At 41.2% G+C, this 23,670-nt stretch overlaps 1 protein-coding gene across 1 annotated transcript in view; it reads left to right on the forward strand.

Moving 5' to 3' along the window:
- Positions 1–19,617, forward strand: part of DCBLD2 (discoidin, CUB and LCCL domain containing 2) — a 42,386-nt gene extending 22,769 nt beyond the window's left edge. Inside the window, exons 5-15 of the mRNA XM_042809993.1 lie at positions 107–179; positions 3,286–3,419; positions 4,743–4,783; positions 7,196–7,411; positions 8,561–8,685; positions 11,533–11,680; positions 11,932–12,105; positions 13,029–13,122; positions 13,486–13,535; positions 15,110–15,247; positions 16,318–19,617. Coding sequence (XP_042665927.1) covers positions 107–179; positions 3,286–3,419; positions 4,743–4,783; positions 7,196–7,411; positions 8,561–8,685; positions 11,533–11,680; positions 11,932–12,105; positions 13,029–13,122; positions 13,486–13,535; positions 15,110–15,247; positions 16,318–16,760 — 1,636 coding nt within the window. The 3' untranslated portion in view covers positions 16,761–19,617. The remainder of the gene's footprint in view (positions 1–106; positions 180–3,285; positions 3,420–4,742; positions 4,784–7,195; positions 7,412–8,560; positions 8,686–11,532; positions 11,681–11,931; positions 12,106–13,028; positions 13,123–13,485; positions 13,536–15,109; positions 15,248–16,317) is intronic.
- Positions 19,618–23,670: the final 4,053 nt, after the last annotated feature.

Raw genomic sequence — 23,670 nt, forward strand, 5'->3', positions numbered from 1 at the left:
TATATTATAAATATTATAAATACAGTGTCTATTTTATAATGTTTTGAAAGAGTTGTAGCTGCGTGCGTGCCTTGACTTGAATTTTTATTATTATTTTTTCTTTCAGTAAGTATTGCCCAGCTGGATGTGTGATTCCTTTTGCTGATATTTCAGGCACTATTCCCCATGGATACAGAGATGTAAGTAAGCTTACTACTGTAGGCACACATTAATTGTGGTAAAATACTTAAAGTTTGATTAAAACTCATTTATAGTTGTTTGTATTAGCTCTGCTGTCTGGACTCTGGAAGTTGCACCTCCTAAATTAAATGGCATGCTACTCGTGTTTTTTTGCACAGCTGCTCAGCGACTGGTGTTTCAGTGAGTCCGAGAGGGCCCATGAAAATCAGAGGGCTGGAACATCTCTCTTATGAAGAGAGGCTGAGGAAGCTGGGCTTGTTCAGCCTGGAAAGGAGGCAGCTGCAGGGAAACCTTCTTGCGGCCTTTTGATAATACTTGAAGGGCTTGCAGTGACAAGGCTTTTAGTGCAGGCTTGTAGTGATAGACAAGGAGTAATGGCTTCAAATTGAAAGAGGCTGGATGTAGTCTAATTTTAGAAAGAATTTTTCTGCCACCAGGGGGATTAAGCATTAGAACAGGTCACCCAAAGAAGCTGAGGATGCCCCATCCTTAGAAGTGTTCAAAGCCAGGCTAGACGGGCATTTGGGCGACTTTATAAGATGTCTCCTCTGCTGACAGCAGAGTTGGACTAGATGGTCCTTCCAACCCACACCATTCAATGAATCCATGTTGCCATCTCCAAGAAGTGATGCAGTATACTAGAGACTTGCAAGGCCTTCTGAGAAAAAAATGTATCAACCAAAACACTCTGATACTTCCTGCTTTGTTTCTGTTGGCTTTTTCAAGTTGTGAATTTCAGCTTTGTAGAGAGAACCAAAGTGTTTTTTTTGTTGGTTTTTTTTTTTTAAATGAAGTCATCTTGCTTTTGATACTATGATATTTTAAACAGACTTTCAATGATTTACGCTGTTTACTCTGGACAGCTATGAAAACAGTTACAAAACAGTTTATACTGTAGCATTAATAGTTCTATTAACTGGAAATTGAAATGTAATAATGTAGTTTACTTGGAATGTTACAAAAGAATGTACACTGGTCTTTAATATTTAATATGAACCTAAAATGTGCTGCTCTGTCATTTACTTTTTTCAAATACCTGTAAATCCTAGTCTACCTGCTTAAATAACTATTCAGATGTTTAAAAAACGAAGTCACCACAGTGTAGCTGTTAAGTGTTATGTTCTGCATTGAGTCCTTGCTAAATAGCTGCAGGATAATTTTTATGCCTATTTATAAGAAGGAGTTTATTGTCTGTATCTCATATTTGCAGCATCTGTAGGAGCCTTGCTTGTTGGAGTTGTTTCTGTTGGCCAAAATCAGGAAAAATTTTTCTATGGAGGAAAAAGAAAGCTTCAGCAAATAAATCCCCTGGACTCTCTTTTTGTATGACTTAATGGCCTGTATAAAGGGCAGAGAGTTTCCCAGAAGTCAAATTGGATGGAAAGAAATCAAATTGTAAAACACGTAAGACAAAGTTGCTGGTAGACATTTCGCTTGCATCCCTTCCTAAAGATCTTAGCTGTGTACTGCTTTGAAGAGTACCCTAAATCTTGGTTCTTTTGTGTAATCCCTTGGAGGACTTGGAGCACTCATTGCTGACATCTTCTGGTGAGTGGGGAGGAGACAGTTTAGTTTACAGAATCCCCATACTTCTACTTGCAAGAGGAGATAAGAGGGAGTGGGAAACTGGGTGTTTAAGCCCGTCATGTTTACATTTATCTAGAAGCTTTTGAGGGTATTTGTGGGGTAAGGAATCAGAATCTTTGCAGGAAGGTTTTGTGCCAGTGAGCTTTGAGATACAGGGGCATTTTGACCTGTAGCATAATGCAGTTATTTCTCGAGAGGCCATAGTGGAGAATGTTGTTCTGTTTTTAAAATAAGAAGAAAAATTATCCATGAAGTTTGGGATAGAGAGGCTGGAGAGCAACCCTGATGACGGGGATCTTGGGGGTTCTGGCTGACAGCATGTGGTCCAGCAGTGTGCCCTGGCAGCCCAAAGGGCCAACTGTATCCTGGGGTGCACCGGGCCCAGCGCTGCCACCAGCAGCGTGAGGAGGGTTGTCCTGCTCCGCTCTGTGCTGTGCAGCCTCAGCTCCTGCACTGGGGGCAGCTGTGGCTGCCACAGAATGGGAAGGATGTAAAGATATTAGAGCGTGTCCAAAGGTGGGCTGCAAAGACAAGGAAGGGTGGTTAGGAGGGCAAGGTGTGTGAGGGGCTGGACTGAGGTCCTGTGGTGCGTTCAGCCTCAGCAGAGGAGCTGAGGGGAGGCCTCATGGCAGCTGCAGCTCCTCACAGGGAGAGGAGGGGCAGCTCTGAGCTCTGCTCTCTGGTAAGGGTCAAGGTGGGGGTTGGGGAAAGGCTCTTCACCAGAGGGCAGTGGGACCCTGGAACAGGCTGCCCGGGGTGGTGGGCACTGCCCCCGGCTGTCAGAGTTCAAGGGACGCTTGGACACCGATTTCAGACATAGGGTTTGGATTTTGGATGGTGCTGTGTGGAGCCAGGAGTTGGACTCGCTGATCCTTGTGGTTCCTTCCAACTCAGAATATACTGTGGTTCTGTGAAGTTTCCCTTTTTCTAGACAAAATCTGCTGATTTGTTTTAGGATAATTGTTGTGAGGCTTACTAGCACCCGGAGGAATGATTGGCAGGAAAATCCAACAACTTTGTTTAGTAATAGCAACCAGCAGCATTGATTTGGAGAGCAGCTATTAAATAAAAATCCACAGTTGTTGTCTGTTGTTTATTGGCTTAGGCAAAGCTGTGCTGCAATACCACACCGATAATAAAATGCTGAATGTGGTTTCTGGAATGTATATGGAGATGTATCTGGTGAACCTTCAAAGATAGCTTGGTTCCCCTTGATATTCTAAAATTCAGGTTGATCCCACATCCATCCCTGAATGAGAGCAAGGGGCTGCAGAGTGATGTGTGTCTCCGAAAGCTAAAATGTTTCAGGAGGCAGATGCCTGTGGATAGCTCTGTATAAGCCTCTCAAAACAGAGATTAAGGATTTCTAAAAAACAGAGATAAAGCTAAGTAAGAAGTTTCTTAATGTAATGATAGCAACAAAGAACATGACTTGGCAATGCAGCGCTTACAGTAAGTAGTGTAATATTTAATTTATTTACAGCGTGGTAGTAATGTTGTTTTTTTCTTCCCCATAAGTCGTCATCACTTTGCATGGCTGGTGTTCATGCAGGCGTCGTATCAAATACTCTGGGTGGCCAAATTAACGTTGTAATCAGCAAAGGCATTCCATACTATGAGGGCTCCCTGGCTAACAATGTCACCTCAAAAATGTAAGTGTACCTTTTACATCCTCCTCATCTTTAGCAACTTAAATTTTGGTAGTGCCTCTTACCAGGAGTAATTTCAGCAAATGGAGCTGTCTGTGAAGTTCTCACAGTTCTGTGGTGTGATTGTTTTACCAGATTATTTTTAAACCTCTAAACCATAAAGATTAATTTTACCAACTCTAAAAGAACTTTTGTCTTCCAAAATACACATCATGACCATAAATTCCCAGTGATCTGTGCAAAAATAATAATTTGTGTAGTTTATTTTTTCTAATCACCAATTTAAATCCTGTAATTTTCTTTCAGGTAAAAGAGGGGAAAATTGGTATCTGAGGCAAGCAATATTTTTCACATAAAACTTAAAATTTCACAAGCTAGTGTACAGTGTTCTGTTTTAATTTTTGGCTCTGTGTATGAACAGTGTGGGAGAGTATTTATCTGGGGGGTGGGGAATTGAAAGACAGGGAAACATTTGATATTTTTTTTTCCCCCTCTCCAGAGCTGTCATTTGAATCCAGCCTGAACTTGAGGAATAATGGAATAATGTGTTTAGCAGAGTAAACCTGTCTTTTTTTTTTTTTTACAAAACTTTAGGAAAAAAAAAAAATCCAGTAAATAATAACTGCTTTGTTTTGGTAATGCTGTCAATGTTTGAAACCTATAGACAAAGGTCACTTCCCTTGGTTGTCTTTGTGAAGTGAGGGCAACTACTGTTGTCCTGAGAGGCCAGAGGTTGGGTCAGGGAGCTCAGTCAGTGTGAGGAATGGCCCCCTGGCGTGTGTGGGCAGACTCACTCTGGGAAATGGTGAGATGAAACTTGAATAGTAAAGAACACAATCTTCGCAGTCTTGGTTGTTCTGGAAATATCAGTGTGTTGTAGATGGAGATTTTTGAGAGTTTGTATGCAGCATTTTTGGAAATTCCCAAATGAATGCCATTTAATGATTGGCATTTCCATTGAAGCTGCATATGGAAATATATTATGCTGTAACTTGTCATTTTATCTCAGAAATCCCAAGAATTAAGTGATCAGAGGAGGCTGGTTCTTCTTACTGTGGTAAAGTTCATTCAAAAGGGAAGTATTTTAATGAAGCTCCTGCATCTTGCTGCGTAGATGGCTCTTTGAAAGCCTGTTACACCAGTAGAATCCTTGGGCAAGCTTTCAGGTGAAAAGAGTTTTATACCACAACTTCATTATGAATTTTCTGTACTCAGGAACGTGTACATAGATTTGAGAGGCAAGCAGTCAGATGAGAAAAATAAATGGAAGGCAGTTTGTGTCAGTTTTCCTCAGTAGCACAAACCCCATCTTTTTGTTCTCTGCAGGGGACCATTATCTACAAGTCTCTTCACCTTTAAGACTAGCGGTAAGCACTGTCAATTTTATTACATAATCCTTTCTTATAAATTGCTCCTTTCATATCAATTCTTCCCAATGCATTTCTTAGTTTTTGTTCTGGTTAGTGTAATATTTTGACTGGCTTCCTCAGTAGTGCAGACTTTCTAAAACCTGCTTTCTCAGTCCCACAGGGTGATTGTCCTGACAGTCTATACTTATCTTTTAATATTTTCTCCTATTCAAAACCTTTCCTTAGTAAGCTCTGCTCATCTGTAAGAAGAGATTATTTCATGTTTGTTTTTTTTTTCCTCCGGTCTAATCTGCTTTAAAGTGACTTGACTCCCCCACCTTAAATGCACTGCTTAAAGCAGAGTTTGGCACTTGTGAGTTACTCTTTATTTATAACAACTGTGCACTACAGAGCTTTGTTCCATATTTAGTCCTTACAGCTTTCTTGTTGCTTCCTGAGAAACTTAGCATAAATTTCAAAATGATGACTGAGTTTTCTCCCTCACTTTTTAATTTTTTTTCTTTCCCCTGATTTCTTGCAACTGAATGCTGTGTGATAAATTACTTTTCTCCTGAGCTCTAGAAAGGCATTTCTTGTGCTTTGCTCTGTGTGTGTGCTGTGTTCCACCTTGGCTGCCATTCATTTGTTCCTGTAAACATGTTCCATGTTGATGATTGGTATAACAGATGTTGCCCCATTTTAAAGCTTATTGCTTCGTATGTTTTTACTTTCTGCCAATTGCCTCCTTTTCAAACAGAATAGCTGCAGTTTTCTAAATGGAAGTCACTTAATGTGCCATCTTTGAATGAGTGGTGGAAATACCATGAAGACAGTGGGCTGGTCTTAGTCTCTTAGCTGTTTTAGCAACAATACAAAGAATGCAACAAAAACACTGGGACCTTGTTTAATCAAGAAAAAAGAAGGGGAGTCGTGCATACATTCCCAGAAGTAAACAAACGCTTTTCCTAATATATTAATAAAAGTGATCCAAATGGGGAGATAAATGCAGGAATCTGATGGGCACAAGTGTTTGAAGGTGGAAACTTATATAATGAAGCAGAGATTGGAAAATGTAATTCACATCCAATATCTCTCTCTTAGACCTTTAGAAAAGCTAGAAGAAGGAACGCCTGTCTACTGACCTTATGGTTGGAGGATATGAAACACAGTGATCGGGGGAGCATTTCTTGGTTTTTTTTTTTGTCTTTCAAAATGTGATCTGACAGGTTGTATAAAAGTTACTCAGTGGGCTGGGAATGTGAAGAGATGGGACAAAATGCCACCTGGCTTTACCACACAGCAGGTTGTGCAGGTTAAGATCCTTTTTTGATTACTAATTTTTCAGTGTGAGAAGTGCTGATCTGGACAAAAATGTGGAATTTTGGAGAAGCATTTAACAACTTATTGAACAAGCAAGAGATGTAGATTAAAATATATGTGTCTGAATGGACTTGGAATTGGCTGAAGGAAAAAAGAGGGTTTTGTAGTGTGCTGTAATGACAATTATCTGATTATGGTAGTATTACCAGTGTGGTTCTTTCACAGTAGTTGATGTCATGACTTGGTACAAAATTGTGGTGTGTGTTAATACTAGAGATGTGGTCAGTGCAGAGGAAAATGGAACCATTGTACATGAAGACCTGGCTGCCGTGGTGATTTGAGTAACAGAAGCTAAGTGAAGAACCACAGAGCACATACAGTGTCAGTACACAGACTCTGCTGTATTTCTGCTTCACATTGACAGCTTCTTAGGTTGCAGTGACAGATGGAGGAAAAAATTCGAGTTTGAGTAAGTGCTCAAGTGATCTTGTGCTGCAGCAGGTGATGTACATCCAGCAGAGGCAACAAATGAGCAAATGGCTATCAGCCACAAAGATTTTTTTTTTTTAATACTATTTTTTTAAGCCATAAGAATGTAGGATGTAGAGGAAGGAACCTCTAGTAGGAGTGGTAACAAAACATACAGTTAACTTCAAGGATGCGTTTGAACTCAAGGGCAGGATTGTCGCGTTGCTTCCTACATTCTTTGGAGTTTTATTTGAATTAACGTTATGATACTGAGGTAGGTTTGAAAACCAAAAGTTAAATAGGCTCCAAAAGGAGTGAGTGGCCAAGTAATCTCTTTCCCATTACTGCACCAACCACATGATAAACTCTTAAACCACGACAGTTCCCCCAGAGCTTCTCTAGTGCTCTGTGTGGAAGGTGATTGAGAGAATATCCACATTATTCTTGCACAAGTGTAAATCTTTCAATACTGAAGATGAGAAGTTTGGTTCCAGCGTGACTGGAAGAATGCAGAAGACATTGTGGGTTTTTTTTTAGTAGCATTGTTATGGAATAAATTTAGATGGCAGTGTAATATTTGCATGGCAAGTAAGATCACTGTGTGGCTTGGAATTCTAAGTCCTCACCTTTTCCTTTGCTCAGGTTGCTATGGGACACTGGGAATGGAATCTGGGGTAATCTCTGATTCCCAGATTACAGCTTCATCTATTCTTGAGTGGCCTGACCAAACAGGACGAGTGAACACTTGGAAACCTGAAAATGCCAGACTGAAAAGGCATGGGCCTCCTTGGGCTGCTTTGGACAGTGATGAACGTCAGTGGCTGCAGATAGACTTGAATAAAGAAAAGAGAATTACAGGTAAGTTACATGGATTTGGCTTTTAAGCAGCCTTCAGAAAGTTTGGTCACTAAAATTTTTCTTCCAGTGTTTAGTCTCAGATAAAATCTGGATGTTATTTAATTAGCATTACAACAAGTTTGGTTCTGTGTTCTAACAAATGCACCAAAGAGCCTAAATATGAGCAGGTGGAGTTTCATGGTAGAAAAAACCTCCTTGATCAGAATTTGTTCAAGTGTTTCCTGTGTTTATATCGGATCCTTGATACTTGCCTGTTCCTGCTGTTTTATTGAGGGTCCAAGTCCATATCCAGGCAGCTCAGTCCGCTGGTACCTCCGATATGGGTGTATTAGGTTTCCAGGTTTCCCCTGCTGCCCTCTACAGCCATAGCAAATCCAGCAGCAGAGGTGGGAGTAGTTGCCATGCTCTGCAGTAAGCAGCTGGCAGCCTCCCCTTCATGCAGTGGTGCTTGAACTGCAATTCAGGGTTGCATGTTCACAGGTAATCCTTGTTGGAGAGCGTGTTTGCAGTTTGACTTAAGTCAAATAAAGTGCCTAATAGTAAAAATAAAGTGCCTTTTAGAATCCTGGGCTTTAAGATTCTCCCCAGACATCCCCTTTGATCAGTTTGGGTTTGTCTTGCTCTCAAGTGCCTGAGCTGGGCTCTGTGAATGCAGCTGCATGCCCTGCTATGTATCAGCACCTGGGTTTCCTGTCATTAAACATCTCAGATTTACCTCGGTCCTACCTCCCTGGAGACTGTTTGGGTTTTACATTGGTCCTCCCATTCTTGTGCTAATAACCTTCTGCAAAACAGCTTTTCTGGGGAGTCTCCCCACAGCACTGCAGTGACTGCTTTAGGAAGCTGCAGTTCTTTCAGTGGTACTTTTAGCTTGGCAATACAAAAGCAAGGAAGAAAAATGATACCTTGGCACATGGATAGGCCATTTCTATCAAGAGGGAGAAATGTAGATTAAGACATAAAAAAGTAAGTAAAATGAGATTTTAGTCACTGTAGGAGTTTCAGACCCTGACACCTTGGATAAACTTTTTGTAAGTGTAACTGGAGCAGTGGAAATTCTAATTATGAAACTCTGGATTAAGAAGCTGATATATTTTTTTACAAATTGGTAGCAGTTTTTTGTATAACTGGACACCTTCATTTTTACAGGTATTATAACTACTGGATCAACCTTAGCAGAGTACTACTATTATGTCTCATCCTACAGAATTTTATATAGTGATGATGCACAAAAGTGGACAGTATACAGAGAACCTGGCATTGATAAAGATAAGGTAAAAATACCATATACTTTCTGGGAATACTCTGTGGAGATTGTGCAGAAGCATGACCAGCTTGACCAGTTGGTTTTGGTTGTTTTTTTTTCATTTAACTTTTCGATGTGATATTGAATCATAAACAGTGTCTCTGCAGAAAGGAATCGGAAAAGGATAGAAGACTGAAACGCGGAGATGATTTTAATGATGATTTGGAAGTGATAATATTCTGGACAAGAAACTTCTATTGCCAGCAATAAGCACTCGCTTCCGGCAGATGGCAGCATCTCCCGGTGACCTGGGCTGTTTTTAAGAGATTCCCAAATAGCTGCTTTCTCTGAGCTTCACAATCTGGAGAACTGGAAAGGATTTCAAGTGCTAAACTGAATGGTTCTATCTGTCTTATTTCCAGTCCTCCTGATGCTGAAGTGAAAGGTGGAAGTATCTTTTTTTGTTAAATTAAAAGGTTTCCAAACACTGAACACAGTCATAGTGGGAAACTTTCTTGAACTGATGTGATTTGATTGTAGAGACTGGTCCACCTCCTTGAGCCTACACAACTATCAAATTTCTAGTAAGAAGACCTCAATAAATAACTAAAATTTAAAAATCCAGCATCTTTTGCTGTTTTTTGAGTGCCCTTCTCTGGCTGTAAAATACAATCTCAGCTAGCTGTGTAGATGGAGGCTACAGGTTTGGCTCTTGCTGACTGAGCCTCTTCCTTTCCTTGCAAGTTCTTGAAGCAAACAAAATGTGAAGCTTGAAGCTACAGGTTAACAGATCCTTTCTGCACTTTTTTATATCTTTAGGTACAGTGTGCAAATGGTCAAACGTACTCAAAGTGCCAGCTGTGAAAGAAAATACTTAGCACAAAAAAGGGACTGATATTGAGGCTTCAGAATATAACAAGTTTTCCCTTTGTCTGGCATAATCTCATTTGATACAGATTTACTTCTGTTGTATGTGCATGCAGTTTTCTCCCTCTGATTTTTACTTAGCTTAGGAGTTGCAGTTCCCTGTTTTGATTTTTTTTTTTTTCAATGTCTGAAAATTCTGTTCAGGAGATTAGAAAGTTTTCCAAGACTCCAAGACTTCTTGTGATCCTCTATGAAAAGAGCTTTTAGAGGTGCATTAGTGCTTAAGAAAAGTCCTTCTAGCATCATTATATTAAAAAAATATATAAAAAAGAAATGCTTGTGAGGGTGGTGAGACATCGGAACAAGTTGCCCAGAGAGACTGTGAATGCCCCAGTCCTTGGAAGCATTCAAGGTGAGGCTGGATGGGGCTCTGAGCAGCCTGCTCTAGAGGGAGGTGTTCCTGCCTATAGCAGGGAGCTGGACCTACATGATCTTAAAGGTCCCTTCCAAACCATTCTATGATTATAGCTGACACTAAGGATTCTTGTTGCCTTCATTCTTACATGCTCAACCTCTGAAACCAGAGTTGAAAACTGTCAGTGTTGAGAGAATCATAGACACAGAGGTGTTGATTTCTCTCATCTCCTGTGCCTTTGTTGCTGGGGTACCAAACTGAGCACGGGCCTTCCTTAGCAGGGGGAACTGGCACAACACCAGGCAAACCTTTTTCTGTTCTTAACTAAATTGACGCATTTGTTTGATCAGCTGGTGCTTTCAAACATAAAGACAGTCACTGACTAGGTAAGGACAAACCAAAACTCAACTTTAAGTAGCAATATTAATGGGGGTTGTGTGTCTCCTAAGAGCAGGGACAGGCATGTTATGGAGGTCAGGGAGCTAAGATGCTGCTTAAAGGCTGATGCAAGATTTTCTTGGTTTTGGCTTTTGAAAGGCCAGTCTCCTGTCCTGGAATAATGCTTTTCTTTCAGACCTGCTGGATGTTGCAGGCATTTATCCTGCACTGTCTTTTTGTATATGGTGTACAAAACACCAAAGCACCTTCCTGCTTCTGTACAATTTGGATTGTTTTTACCTAGTAGTGTGAGTGAGCAGAAAAATCCTACATCTCCATGGCGTTTATTTTTCAGGTTTGTGCCAGTAAGTGCCATGACTGACTTTTGAATTGCATCTTGAAGCATCAGTGTCAATGCTTTGAAAATAGACATTGCTCTGTTATGGTCCCCTCTTTTGTGATGTGTTGCAAATTTGATGAGCTCTTTGTGTGTGAGACCCAGCAGTGAAGGATGAGCTTTAGCTCATTCTTTAGGCAATTTCTGCTCGCTTCTATTATTGAAGAGTTTTTGACCCAGAGATTTGGAGTTCTTAATGTGTTTTGCTTTTTTTTTTTTTTTTTTGCAAGTCATTGTAGACAGCAACCACTAGAGGACAGTGTGATTACATTAGACTTCAATTCTTCCTAATAGATGCCATATCCATTCACAGGACAGACCATTCTTTAGCTATTATGCAGTGTGAAGACTCTGATAATACTTACTTCCACATTATCACAACTGCTTGCTGTATTTGAAGAGCAAGTGCAAAACACTGAGAAAGAACTGAGTTAAAATTATTTTTATTGCCATACAAACTCAGCATTTGTGTAGCAACAGGGGTTGCCTGGGTCACATCAGTACACTGTTTCTTCTCTGTTTACCTTCCTCCTCTGTTTGGAGGAAGGCAGAGGGTACCAAGCATCAGTCACACACTGCATGCAGAAACAAAGCCAGTATTCCCATTGGTCTGCACACACACACCATTCATTTCTTCAGCAGGAGGCAGGGTGAGTGGGGATGGTCAGGCAGCAGCACTGTTCTGGGTGTGAAATACTGCTAGCATTCCCTACGGCTTACTTTTGCTGTGTGAAATATCAAAATTGGTTTTAATTACTCAGTATTATATTTGTGTAACATAGTATTTGTCTTTTTTCTTCTTCTTTTTTCTTTCCTAGGTATTTCAAGGGAACACTGAATTGTACCAGGAAGTTCGCAATAATTTTATCCCACCTATTATTGCACGATTTGTTAGGATTAACCCCTTAAAATGGCACCAGAAAATTGCAATGAAAGTAGAACTGCTAGGATGTCAGTTCAGTATAGGTAAGGCAACTGAAAACTTTCCCATTCTGTGTGTAAACAGAGCAATTGAAAAAGTGTTTCAAGAGACACGAGTCGCTTGCTCTCATGTTACTGATTCATAGCTTTTTTTTTGTTCATTATACAAAATGAACAGAAGTTTCATAACAAACTGTTCCAGCTCTTTTCTTGACAGGGAAACATGTAAAGCTAGCACTTAAACAAACAAACAAACAAAAAAACCAACCTCATTTCTAAATACCTTTCTCTTAAAGTCCGTGCTCCCAAAATCTCCATGCTGCCTCCCCCACCACCTCAGGACAACACCAACAAGGTTGATGACATCAGTGAGGACTTCGTCCACTCGGTGAAGACTTCGTTGCAGACAGATAAAACGACTTTCACGCCTGAAATAAAAAACACCACAGTGACTCCAAGCGTAACCAAAGGTATCCATGATTGAGCACTAGAAATGTGGGAACTGCTTACAGTACTTTGCAATATATTAAATATGCTTTCTGAGTTTAATTTTGCTTGTCAGTTTTTATATACTGTAATAAAACATCAATCTTTTTAATACTTGCCTGTGTATTAAAGATTCAGATGCTAAAAACGCTCAGTTGCATACAGCATGTGGAAACAAAACTAGTATTCTAAGGGATGTAAATATTATGTTGAAAATGAGTTTAACTTTTAATTACTTAAAGAGCTTTTCTCAAAAGGAGAAGTTGTAACTTGGACTTCCCTTCAGAGTTAGAAGTAACTTTGTCATTTTAATCTGATAATTGCTTAGGACAAGACACTTAGATATAGATAGTCTTCTGTTAATCAGTCCCATTGGCATGAAATTTGAAATACACCCGGTGCCATCATGTTGTTTATTAAAGTTGTCAGAAAGAGAACAAGAGCATGGCAAATGTAGGCATTGGTGAAGTGTCCTTTGCGAAGCAGAGGACAGAACATGCTCTCATGTCACACGTAAACCCAGATAGACAAGTAGTGATTGTTAGGATATTGTGCTATTTACTTCTTGTAAGAGGTTCAGACTTCAGTGATTGCATAACCCTGGGCTCTTGGTATTCCATGTTAATGATAAAATACCATTTTCCTGTGAGAACCATGTATTTGTAGCAAAACAAAGCTATTTATTCTGTTGGAAAAGCTTTCAGAAATGCTGTGTACATGTAAAAGAGAGAAGACAATAATTGCTGTTTAAACTGTGTGAGCATCCAGCAGGGTAGCTTAGCAGGGGGACCCAGTGTGATAGATGCTGTACCTGAAAACTACATGTTTTACCCAAGTAATTTTCAAAATAAGAACTGATTTATGAGAAGCACTTCTGTCTGACACCACTTAATTTAATGGCTTTCAGATGTGGCGTTGGCAGCAGTTCTGGTTCCAGTGCTGGTGATGGTCTTCACTACTCTGATTCTTATCTTAGTTTGTGCGTGGCATTGGAGAAACCGGTAAATGAATGGATTAATGAAAGTACTTGAGTAGAATGTTGGTCTGGTGTGTGGGAATGAAGCACTCTGCATGTGTTGCTATGGGAACTACACGATCCACATTTCTGGAAGGGCTTTTTTTCACTCTTTCTGAGAAAATGTTCATTTGGAGAGCAAGCACAACGGAAGTGCTTTGTGTAAATAGTTTCCTTTCAAGTGCTTTTTCTGAAAACTGATTTCTCCAGTAGCAGCAGACTGGTAGCAGCAGGCCGGGTTGCTGGGGCTTGGGCTGTAAGCTTGAGAAGCAGTTACAGCCGAGGTTGCTGAGCACGGATGCGCTTCTGGTAGGAAGACTGGCTAAAATACTCTGTCCTTTTCTCACAGCAAGAAAAAAACTGAGGGCACCTATGATCTACCTTACTGGGATCGTGCAGGTAACAACATGATCTTATGAAGTCCTTTACTTGGTGTTCTTAGTGTAATGTTTTCAAACTGTAGTGATGTTTTCCACCAGCAGAAGCTTCTACAGTGCTGACTGGTGGAGATGGAGGGACAGAGAGCACAGAACTTGCTTGCTGATAAGACTTAGCTTTTTTGTTCTCTGCATTTTTATAAGACATGGAAAATATCTCCAGTTCCAGCTTACAGTGTCAGTCTTCTTTTTTAAGTAAAACAAGTTTAGAGCCTCTTAATTGCATGAAGAGGGGAAAAATCATTCATGAGGAAACTTTTGGTAAATATAATAGTCTTTTATTTCTGGTACTTCTTTTGTGCTGGAAAAAAAACATTTCATCTTGGTATATGGAGCTTGTCAAGTTTCTTCTTCTCCATTGTCCTTGTAACAATGTGGGATTACTCGTATCCCAAGAATCCCCTTGTATACCCTGGTATGTTTTCTGCCTTTCCATTCTTGTGCCTCATTAACTTCAGGTCAGACAATTCCACAGAGCAGCTCTTTGAAGGAGTCACACAAACTCTGGTGCTGCAGCTTAAAGAGCTGGCTTAGCTTTCACTGTCTGCATGACTAACTATGCTTCATTTTTCTGACCTTACGCTACAGAATAGCCACATCCCTGTCTTTGTTCTCTGGCAGTCTCATGTATGGCCTTGTTCATTAGAAAAGAAACCTGTTAATGAATTTATTTTTCTTTATTACGTGTCCATTTTCTGACAGGTCACAGCATAGTTGCTTTAGAATGTTAAGTGTCAAAGTCTCCTGTATTCAAATATTATGATGAATACACTGTATTTTATTTTTTTTTTTTAAGCTGATTTAAGTTTAAATGTTCCGTGCATGAGTCTGTTTTAAAAGGAGTACTGAAATTGGGCAGAAGGCAATATTACAAAAATGTTGCTGCAGTTTTCTGTGGGACCTCTGTTTGTGCTCTTCCCACAGGCTTCCTCATACTTTTAACACTGTTCTGTGGTTTTAAGTCTGCTCGTTCTTGGACTTCTTTGCCTACAAGATGATTTCTTACATCTAAAATAAAATGCATTCATGGACAGCGGAACCAGGATGGCTTTGGTTACTCAGTGAGAGGGATGGAATGACTGCAGCAAAGGCAGCCTTCTCTCCCGAGAGCTTTCATGACCACAGTCACTCCTTATCAGCCTTTCCAAAGTTAAAAAATACGCAGTTTTTGCAGAAATTCACCGATTAGCTTCTTTTAAACAAAATGAGTGAGAAACATTAACAGCCCATTAATTCACATACTCCTGGGTTACAATGTTGTGTAAATACTTGATTTATAAATCGGCCTCGTTACAAAGTAAGACTCTGTAGCATTTTCTGTGTTGCATTCTGCAAGCTTACAGGTGTGCTGGGTAGGAGTAGCACAGTGATTAAGGGACACAAGGGGGGAAGTCGTTGCTCTCCCCCAGCACTGCAGCAGAACCTAATGACTGCAGTGGGGGCAGACAGTTAACTCATGGCGTATGGCACTTTAATAGCTTAACAATTAATTAGTATCTGTGCTTATCATTTTTATTTTTTTTTAACTGTGTGAAGGGTGGTGGAAAGGAATGAAGCAGTTTCTCCCTACCAAATCAGCAGAACATGAAGAAACTCCTGTACGCTACAGCAGCAGTGAAATTGGCCGCCTCAGACCAAGAGAAGTTCCAACAGTGCTGCAAACAGAATCTGCAGGTACTTTTTTGTTGTTTTTTTCACAGGCTATGTGATAAATACACAAAATGCCAAAAAATGGCAGAAATGCATTTAATTATTTCGTGTTTACTTGGGGGAGGTGAAGGGAAATGAATAGAAATGAATGTGCTGATAAACACATATTAAAACGCAGACTTTTTCAGATCTGTTCTTTGAGTGAATGCCATGAAAGTATGTATTGATTGACTGGTGATGTGCTGGGGGTAGACACTTCCCCAGGTTACAGCAGTAACTGAAAGCTGCTCGTTTTAAATGCCATAATGAGTGCAGTTTCTTTAGCTGTGTTTACAAGCATTGAAAACAACTTCTCACATTATGCATAAATCTGATACGTGGCATTTGGTTCCCTACACTGACAGTCTGATTAAGCCATATGCTTGGTCTGGAAAATCAGTTACTGATAACAGCATGTGCCCTTTATGGTAAACTGGCCATTAGAGGAAGATGGCTGACTGCCTTTGATTCTGTGCTGACGGTGCTGATGGCAGAAGTTTGCAGATGTACAGGAATTACAGCTTTACAGCATGCAGAAGTAATGATGTTCTCTTTTTGGGTGGTGGGCTGATTTTGGGTGAGCTTCTGTTTCTCAGATTGTCTGTCAAACTGCAGTATCTCAGCTGCAGCTGGCTGTGTGCTGGCTCCCCTCTCAGACGACAAACCCTCCATGCCGAAGACCACTTCTTATCCAGTACCAGACAGGATAATTCCACTCACTTTTAAGCTTTCAGGGAAGCACGTTTGAAAACACTTAGTTTAGAGCAGATATTCAGCTTGAGCAATAGTAGCTCACAAGGGAAGAATGATACACCTGAGCTATCAGGTGCTGTCACATAGACACATAGAGCTTATGCTCTATCTGTTGGGCGAAGATTACTTCTTTTTTTCCCCACAAAGCACCTCGATACAACAGACAAAAATCAACCAGTACTTTGATCCAGGATAATACTCCTTGGGGTGTTGCTGACAGGATGTGTTGAATGTGTTGCTGCTATAAGGAAAATATCCAGTAAGTGCATTTTTACTTTGTTTTGTTGGGGTTTGTAATACAGAGTATGCTCAGCCTCTGGTCGGCGGCATTGTCGGCTCGCTTCATCAGAGATCAACCTTCAAACCAGAGGAAGGAAAAGAAGCAAGTTATGCTGATTTGGACCCTTACAATTCACCTATACAAGAAGTTTATCATGCCTACGCTGAACCACTGCCTATAACTGGACCAGAGTACGCAACTCCAATAGTCATGGACATGTCCAGTCATCCCAGCACACCTCTGGGCGTTCCTTCTATTTCCACCTTCAAAGCAGCAGGGAATCCAGCTCCTTCACTGGTGGGAACTTACAATAAGCTCTTGTCCAGGACGGACAGCGTGTCCTCAGCACAGGCACTGTATGACACACCAAAGGGACAGCTGGGCCCAGGCACTGCTGACGAGTTGGTGTACCAGGTACCGCAGAGCACGGCCCATTCCATCAGCAGTAAAGATGAACCAAGTTAGCTCATGTATAAGGTACATAAGGTAGGATGATGGCAAACACGGCTTGTTTTTAAAAGCCGGTTTCGTAAAGCTGACGGATTCATTTTTTAATCACACTGTTTTGATAACTGTTAATCTTAAGTAATACAGTGTTGAGCCAAAAGATGTATTATTGGAAATCTGGGAAACCAGTCATTCTGCCTTTTCTTAAGCTGCATTTATAATCGGGAGCTCTGTTGTTTTTTTTTTTCACTACTGTACAGTTATCTGTCAGGCATGACAGAAGATCGCTTCAAGATTAGCTTCAGAAAGTCATAGATGTGAATGAAATTTGGAGAAACAACTGTTGAAAGTATGAAAGACGGTAATTTTTTTGCTAATGGTACTATTTCTGGGGAAAAATAATAATCCACAATCAAAACTTCAGACTTCCAAAAAGCTGTAGGCACTGGCATGAGTTGCCCAGAGAGTGGATGGTGGATGCCCCATCTCTGGTGACATTTAAGGTCAGGTTAGAGGGGCTCTGAGCAACCTGATCGAGCTGTAGGTTCTCCTGTTCACTGCAGGGAGATGGACCAGATGAGTGATGAGGGTCCCTTCCACTGAAACAATTCTGCTGTTCTACGATACATAGGCACTACAGCATCTAAAATTCATTTTACCCTATAAAATGTGTGTACAGCCTTGAACTTCCATTAACTTTGTGACGTAAAAATAGTCATGATTGTAAATTCTGTTAATTTTGGCTTTTGTTCACAGGACTGGGAATCATGCGCTATGTGTTCCTTAGAAGTTTCTTATCATTTCTGTTAGCCTTCTCAAATTAGAATTTGCTTTCTGTACAACCCATTTTCTTTTCTGCCTCATGTCTTAAGCCACTCAGCCTTTGTGTCCTGGTAGGGATACAGAAGGTACAGTCTGAAGTCTTACAAGCAAATTACTTTGCAACTGCTTTCACTTATTCCCTGCTGAGTAAAGGCTGCTCTGACTGGTGTTTGCCTTCAGTTAAACTTCTGCAAGAAGCATGCAGGCATTCAAAGTGACTGAGATGTTCCCTCTCCCACAGCAGTATCTAGTGTTGTAGATTACGAGGTGAGCATATTCAAAGAAAGATATGTACATACTTTTGTGAGTGCTTGAAGAAGCACACAAATATTCTAAGGGTGCATAGTTTGTGTAAATACATGCATTTAGCACGTATGGTACTTTTAGCACAATTGGAAATCTTTGGTCCTAGAGCTTTTCTTATGATTGTTTTTATTAAAGATCTTGGACTCTTTAATGCTTTTTACTGAGAACAATTGCTGTCCCAAAGAGTGTCATTTTAGAAGCATTTAATTGAATTTATATCTTTTGAATGTTCCAGTTTTCTCTGCAATGAAACATGGCAGTCAGTCTTCTACTGAAGATTGGGTAGACTAGTTTTATCTCAGTAATCACAAAATGAGAACCATTTGGATGTTGTATTTGCCACTTCTTTTTTCTTTAACCTTGTTAGAAACAAAGCACAGCTTTTTTATCTTAAGTAGTAGAAAAGCATTCTTAAAAAGCTTTATTTTTATTGTAACAGCACTGGTGGGAGGATGCTGAATTAATTTATAAATGTGAAAATCCCTAGCTACACATTAGCCCAGTTTTATGGACTGTAATGGTTACTGTTTGCTTCTGTAACATAATTTGTCAGCTTTGGTGTTGCCCGTGGGCCTGACACGAGGTGGCTCCCATCCCCATCGAAGCCAAAGTCATGTACAAGAGAACAGCTACTGCACACTTGTACAGAGCAGTGCCCTGACTGAGCATGTGAGTCTTTTTGCAGAGAGGCTTTATATAACTCTGTGAACCAGCACTTCTCGTGGTCTATCCACTGCCTAGAACATTGTCACCTACACTCTGCTGCCTTAAAACTCAATTCTATATTGTTCTGAGTGTGAGAATGGGAATGTTTTTTAGAATTGGGAGCCTAAGGTTAAACCTGAGTAGGCAACGAAGGGCAGTATGCAAGGCCTAGTTGTGGAAATACATGCATTTCCTGCACATAAGTTGTATTTTTGATGTAACTGCAATTCATCTGTTTGATAAAGCTAAGTCACAGCCATCTGTGCTCTCCTTAAATAGGCTCTTGCTCTCAAGTGCTCTTGCCTCACAGCAGTTATAACTTTGACATTACGGCATTTTATTTGAAAGGGCTGAAAGGTTGGTTGGTTGCACGGAGCGGTGACATACGTATTCCAATTCACTTGAAGAAACTTTTGAACGTTTAGTCTTTGAAACAAAAAGATCTGCGTGGATCACACCGATTTAAGTAATCCAGTAAAATTAATAAACAGTGTTGGAAATCCGCATTTTATTTTTATTGTAGGCCAGGTATAGTGCAACAACGGGTGCAACTGTAGGCTGAGGCAGTGCAGAGAGTGGGTTTTGTTCAAGCAGCCATGATGCAGTTTCATTATCTGAGCAGCATGAGTTAAGAATGGAGTTAGATCCTGTTTATGAAAGAAAACGGCCTCATGCTTTGCTCACCGCTTTCAACATTTACATTGTAAGTTGGAATTTCTCATAGTTGGGTTTAAAGTGTATGCTGCAAACTGTTAAACATCAACTCCCAAATGTAAACTGTGTGACAGACCTAAGAGTGATGTTCTCCCATGTACAACGCAAGCAGAGGTACAATTAATGGGTCTCATTTTTACATGTGAAGCTCTATGGATATAAAAAGTATTTCAGCCTTCTTTGGCTTGATTATGTTCTTACCTCAGCATGTAGCGTAGTTGCTCAGTATCTGTATATGTTGCTAGAAATTAGACTGTATAAATAGTGAGGTTTTTTTAATGTATGTTAAAAAGTATTTTAAATAAATTGTACATACCTATTATGCTCAGTTTGTGTTTAACAACCTTTACTTTCATGTCCGTATCACTGCTAGTTTGTACTCCCTCTGGGGCTGTGCCCTGCCCCCACAGCAACATGGCACTGGCACCACAACAGTGCTCAGAGGAAAACTCCTCACCACAGCCCGTAGCAGCCAGCTCTGGCACTTACCTGAGCTCGTGTTGGGGCCCGAGGTTGCTGCTGATCTGAAAACCTCAAAACTGGTGTCAGTTTTCCGCATGCCGAGTTGTAAGCGCCAGTGGTGAAAGGGAAGAAGCGCTGTTTGGCCCCACATGCAAGGACAGCACTGCATGTGAAAGTGGGAGAGGGAGTCCAGCCTCCATTCACATTTAACTGGCAGAAGCCTGGAACAGCTTTCAGCCATACAGCTGTGTGCTGAACGTACCTGGAATAACCGTGCAAACAACTCTATGGCCAAAGAACTGGAATTGCAATCTACCTAAATACAAACTCAACACAAAATAAATTATGTGAATTCTAAGCTTTTTTTTTTTTTTTTTAATCTTTTCTTGGTTAAAGTCACAGAGTCCAACCAGTCATTCTGCAATTGAAGAAGAAAGTGGAAACCTGCAGTCACGTTCCAGACTAACAGAATGTCTTTCTCTAGTCACAGTAACAGAAGTATTTCAGAGATTCTTCCTCTGAGGCAACGGCCTTCCAAATACTGACAAATCCTACAGGAATTCTTTCTCTCTTTCACTCTTTCTCCTATTAAGCCTAAAAATCAATCCATTACACACCTAGGCAGCCAGCAGCCTACCTTATCACCTTACATTCCAGGAAGTATTTACAAGCGTGGGACCGTCCACAAGAGAATCATCCACATGAGGGACACTTGGTTCACACCAAATGCTTGAGATCTTCATCAACACTGAGAATTTTCATTTCTGTTCCAACCCAACACCCCCCCTTTAGTAATCAGAGCAAACCACAACACGGTGTTATTTTGACAGCAGGAAACAAAATTAAATGGGACCAAAATCCAAAACTTGAATGTAAAGGGGGAACAAAATAACATCTAAACAAAATTTCAGTTCTAATAGTGGATTGTAACCAGCAACGTTTCAATAACATTTTCATGGGGAAAAAAAACCCAACAAAACAACTTACGCTTTTATGCATTTTTTATAGTATTTTCTTCAACCCAGTAGAGGAAGATGAAAACACCTACACAAAGAATTGCCTTACTGCATAAAACGAGGAAAATCATAGAATCATAGAATGGCTTGGGTTGAAAAGGACCACAATGATCATCTGGTTTCAACCCCCCTGCTGTGTGCAGGATCACCAACCACCAGCCCAGGCTGCCCACAGCCACATCCAGCCTGGCCTCGAATCCTGCAGGGATAAAATCACTGATGATCAAACCAAACTTCTTTCATAAAACTACACCTTCCCTGGCAGTGATCCCACACAAAACAGTGGCAGATACTAAATTTGTCAGCATCGAGGGACTGAAACCATTATTCACTATTCCAAAGTTTTAATGACTTTTGCATCTGTATCAGATTTGAAACTCGCACCATATTGAAAGCAGCAGCCACGTGATACCCAGTATGAGTACAACTGCCTGCAAAAATCAGTTCCCACTAAGCCCACTTCAAAGACCACTCTGACTACAGCTATATTCATAATTTAAGCATTTACACTTATTTCCAAATTTGACTTTTTGTAAGGTATGTGTATGAGTGTGTGAGTTAGCATTAAATAGTCCCAAGAATATTCTCTGCGTAAGTCGTGCCAACAGCCTTCCAATACTTATTTGTCTATTAACCATCGTTAATCTATGAACATGGGTTATATGACCCCACTGCCACTCAGTCACCAGTGCTGAAACATACTCCCACCACACACCATCACTGTGCTCACATCCACTGTGTGGTCTCTAGAAACGTTAAGCAAGCATCAATAAATGTCAATGGGTGCCATTTTTCCACATGAAGGAATTCAGTGACACAGCTTTGCTTCATCTGCACCCCCATGTCAGACACCATTCTGTCAGACTGCCCCTCTGCTGCCATCTGTCACATGGCAACAACATGTAAGTGAATATTGGTGGGAAGGTTCTGCCTCTACTGCCATACAACCACCATCCGCCTCTGGCAGCGTAGGCCAACATAACGAAATTACTTTCAGAGCAGCCCTTGCAGTTGCACACAGTCAGTGTGGCTGTTCAGCCACTAACTCTGCCCCATGCTGCTCATGATTTGAGATTCCCTGACGTTTCCCATCACCCATTCGTACATAAGGTCCAAAATAAAGCTGTCACCTGACAGCACTGAGAAACACAAATTGAAGAGAAGGGCTCAACACTCTGCCCTGCTTTCTGAACACAGCAGTTGAGGTTCTGCTTTCACAGCTCAGCACCCCAAACACCCCACCTGCCCAGCCTTACCTGCATGCAGCCGCCTGCCCAGAGCTCTCAGCCCCACGTTGCCCCGAGCTTCACAAGGAGCGCCTCTCCCTCACCCTCTCTCTCACCTGAAGCAGAAACAACCCAGCCAGAGTGAAGGCAGCATTAAAACCACATGCTCAGGAAGTCCTGTTTGCTTGAGAGCTACTGGTCCGCCTCTTACAGAAGAGTCAGAGCCCAGGGTCCACTATGGGGGCAACTCTGTCAGTTCTGGTGTGCTCCTGAAACTAAAATTACACCCACCCTCTGGGAAGGGAACATTTTTGAATCAATAATTCTTGAATCAAAGTCATTCTCAAACACAATCACTTAGATTACACTTAAAATTACACCTGACACATTTATACTTCATTTCTTTCTACCACACAATTGATATCACTTAATTTGGTGGATATGAGAATTCCTGACAGAACAGGTAAGCTTCAAGGCAAATAAAATGCAGCCTATTTACTTACATCGTGTGGGACATTCCATTTCAATCAAAATCCCGACAAAGCCAAAAGCTATGACAGTGCCTAACAGGCTGGTATCTTCTGAAGTTATGCACCCTCACCTTCTCTCCCACTCTGTGATTTATCTTTACATCCCACTTAGGCCACCTAAGCGAGCTCTGACACACGCTAAGTTGTGCAGACATCCCAGCAGCGTACCCTGCATTCAGCATCATGCCCCCACAGTGCTCTCAAACGCCTTCCGGACTGCCCTCCCTCCCCTCAGACATCCTAGTAGCAGCCAGCAGAAGCCAGCCCACACAGGACTGCCACCTCCTCACACCACCCTGCCACCCACAAGGATGAAGTACTGCCAACGCCGAGCGCTAAATCCTGCCTGTCCCCTGCTGCTGTGCCGGATGCCTCGGCACACCCGCCGGGGAGGGCTGTTATGAGCTGCAGATGTTATTATTATTGTCCTGAGCTGCTGCGATGTCTCTCCGCACTGCCAAATAGCAGCTGCTCCATTGTACCTCAGCAGCAGCAACAGCAGCTCAGTACACGACCCCCAAAGGCTAACTTGTGACAACCAGGGCTATGGGCAGGGTTGGATGCTACTTCCTTCCCTTCTTTAAACCACTCATCTTTCTGTTCTTTTTACAGTGCTTTCAGGTTCACTGTCAATAATAACATAGTCTGAGGAAAGCCCAGCGCTTCACATAAATTATTAGAGAAAGCTCTGGAATGCTTGACCAAACCTTCAGACCCAAATCCCTCAGTATTGTGACAGAGCTGTTAATGGGACAGCTTCTCATTACACAAAAGAATCCTCACAGGGAAAAAGGCAAATGACTTGGGATAGCTGAGCCTTCTTTCACAAATTATTTGTTAATGGCTTCAGATGTAAAGGCATTGCTTCAGGCTCTTCAATGCACAGATGTAATGAGTGGCAGCGGAGCTAAATGACCATTTTCCACCTGGTCTCACACAGCACATTTGTCCAGAGTACCTACAACATGCTCTGTGGGTACCCGAGTCTTTTCATTACAGCTGCTTCTGATTTCTTACGCAATGCTTCTGATCTGGACCAAAACATTTCAAGCAGTTTCTTGTGAGCTACCAATTCTGAAGGAGAAAGACACTCCCAGAAACAACCAAGCAAGATGTTTCCAATATGAGACAGGTGCTGAAGATGTTC

Source organism: Centrocercus urophasianus, unplaced genomic scaffold (assembly GCF_019232065.1).
Source record: "Centrocercus urophasianus isolate 14NV4802_14NV808 unplaced genomic scaffold, USGS_Curo_1.0 seq_12, whole genome shotgun sequence".
Classification (NCBI taxonomy): Eukaryota; Metazoa; Chordata; class Aves; order Galliformes; family Phasianidae; genus Centrocercus; species Centrocercus urophasianus.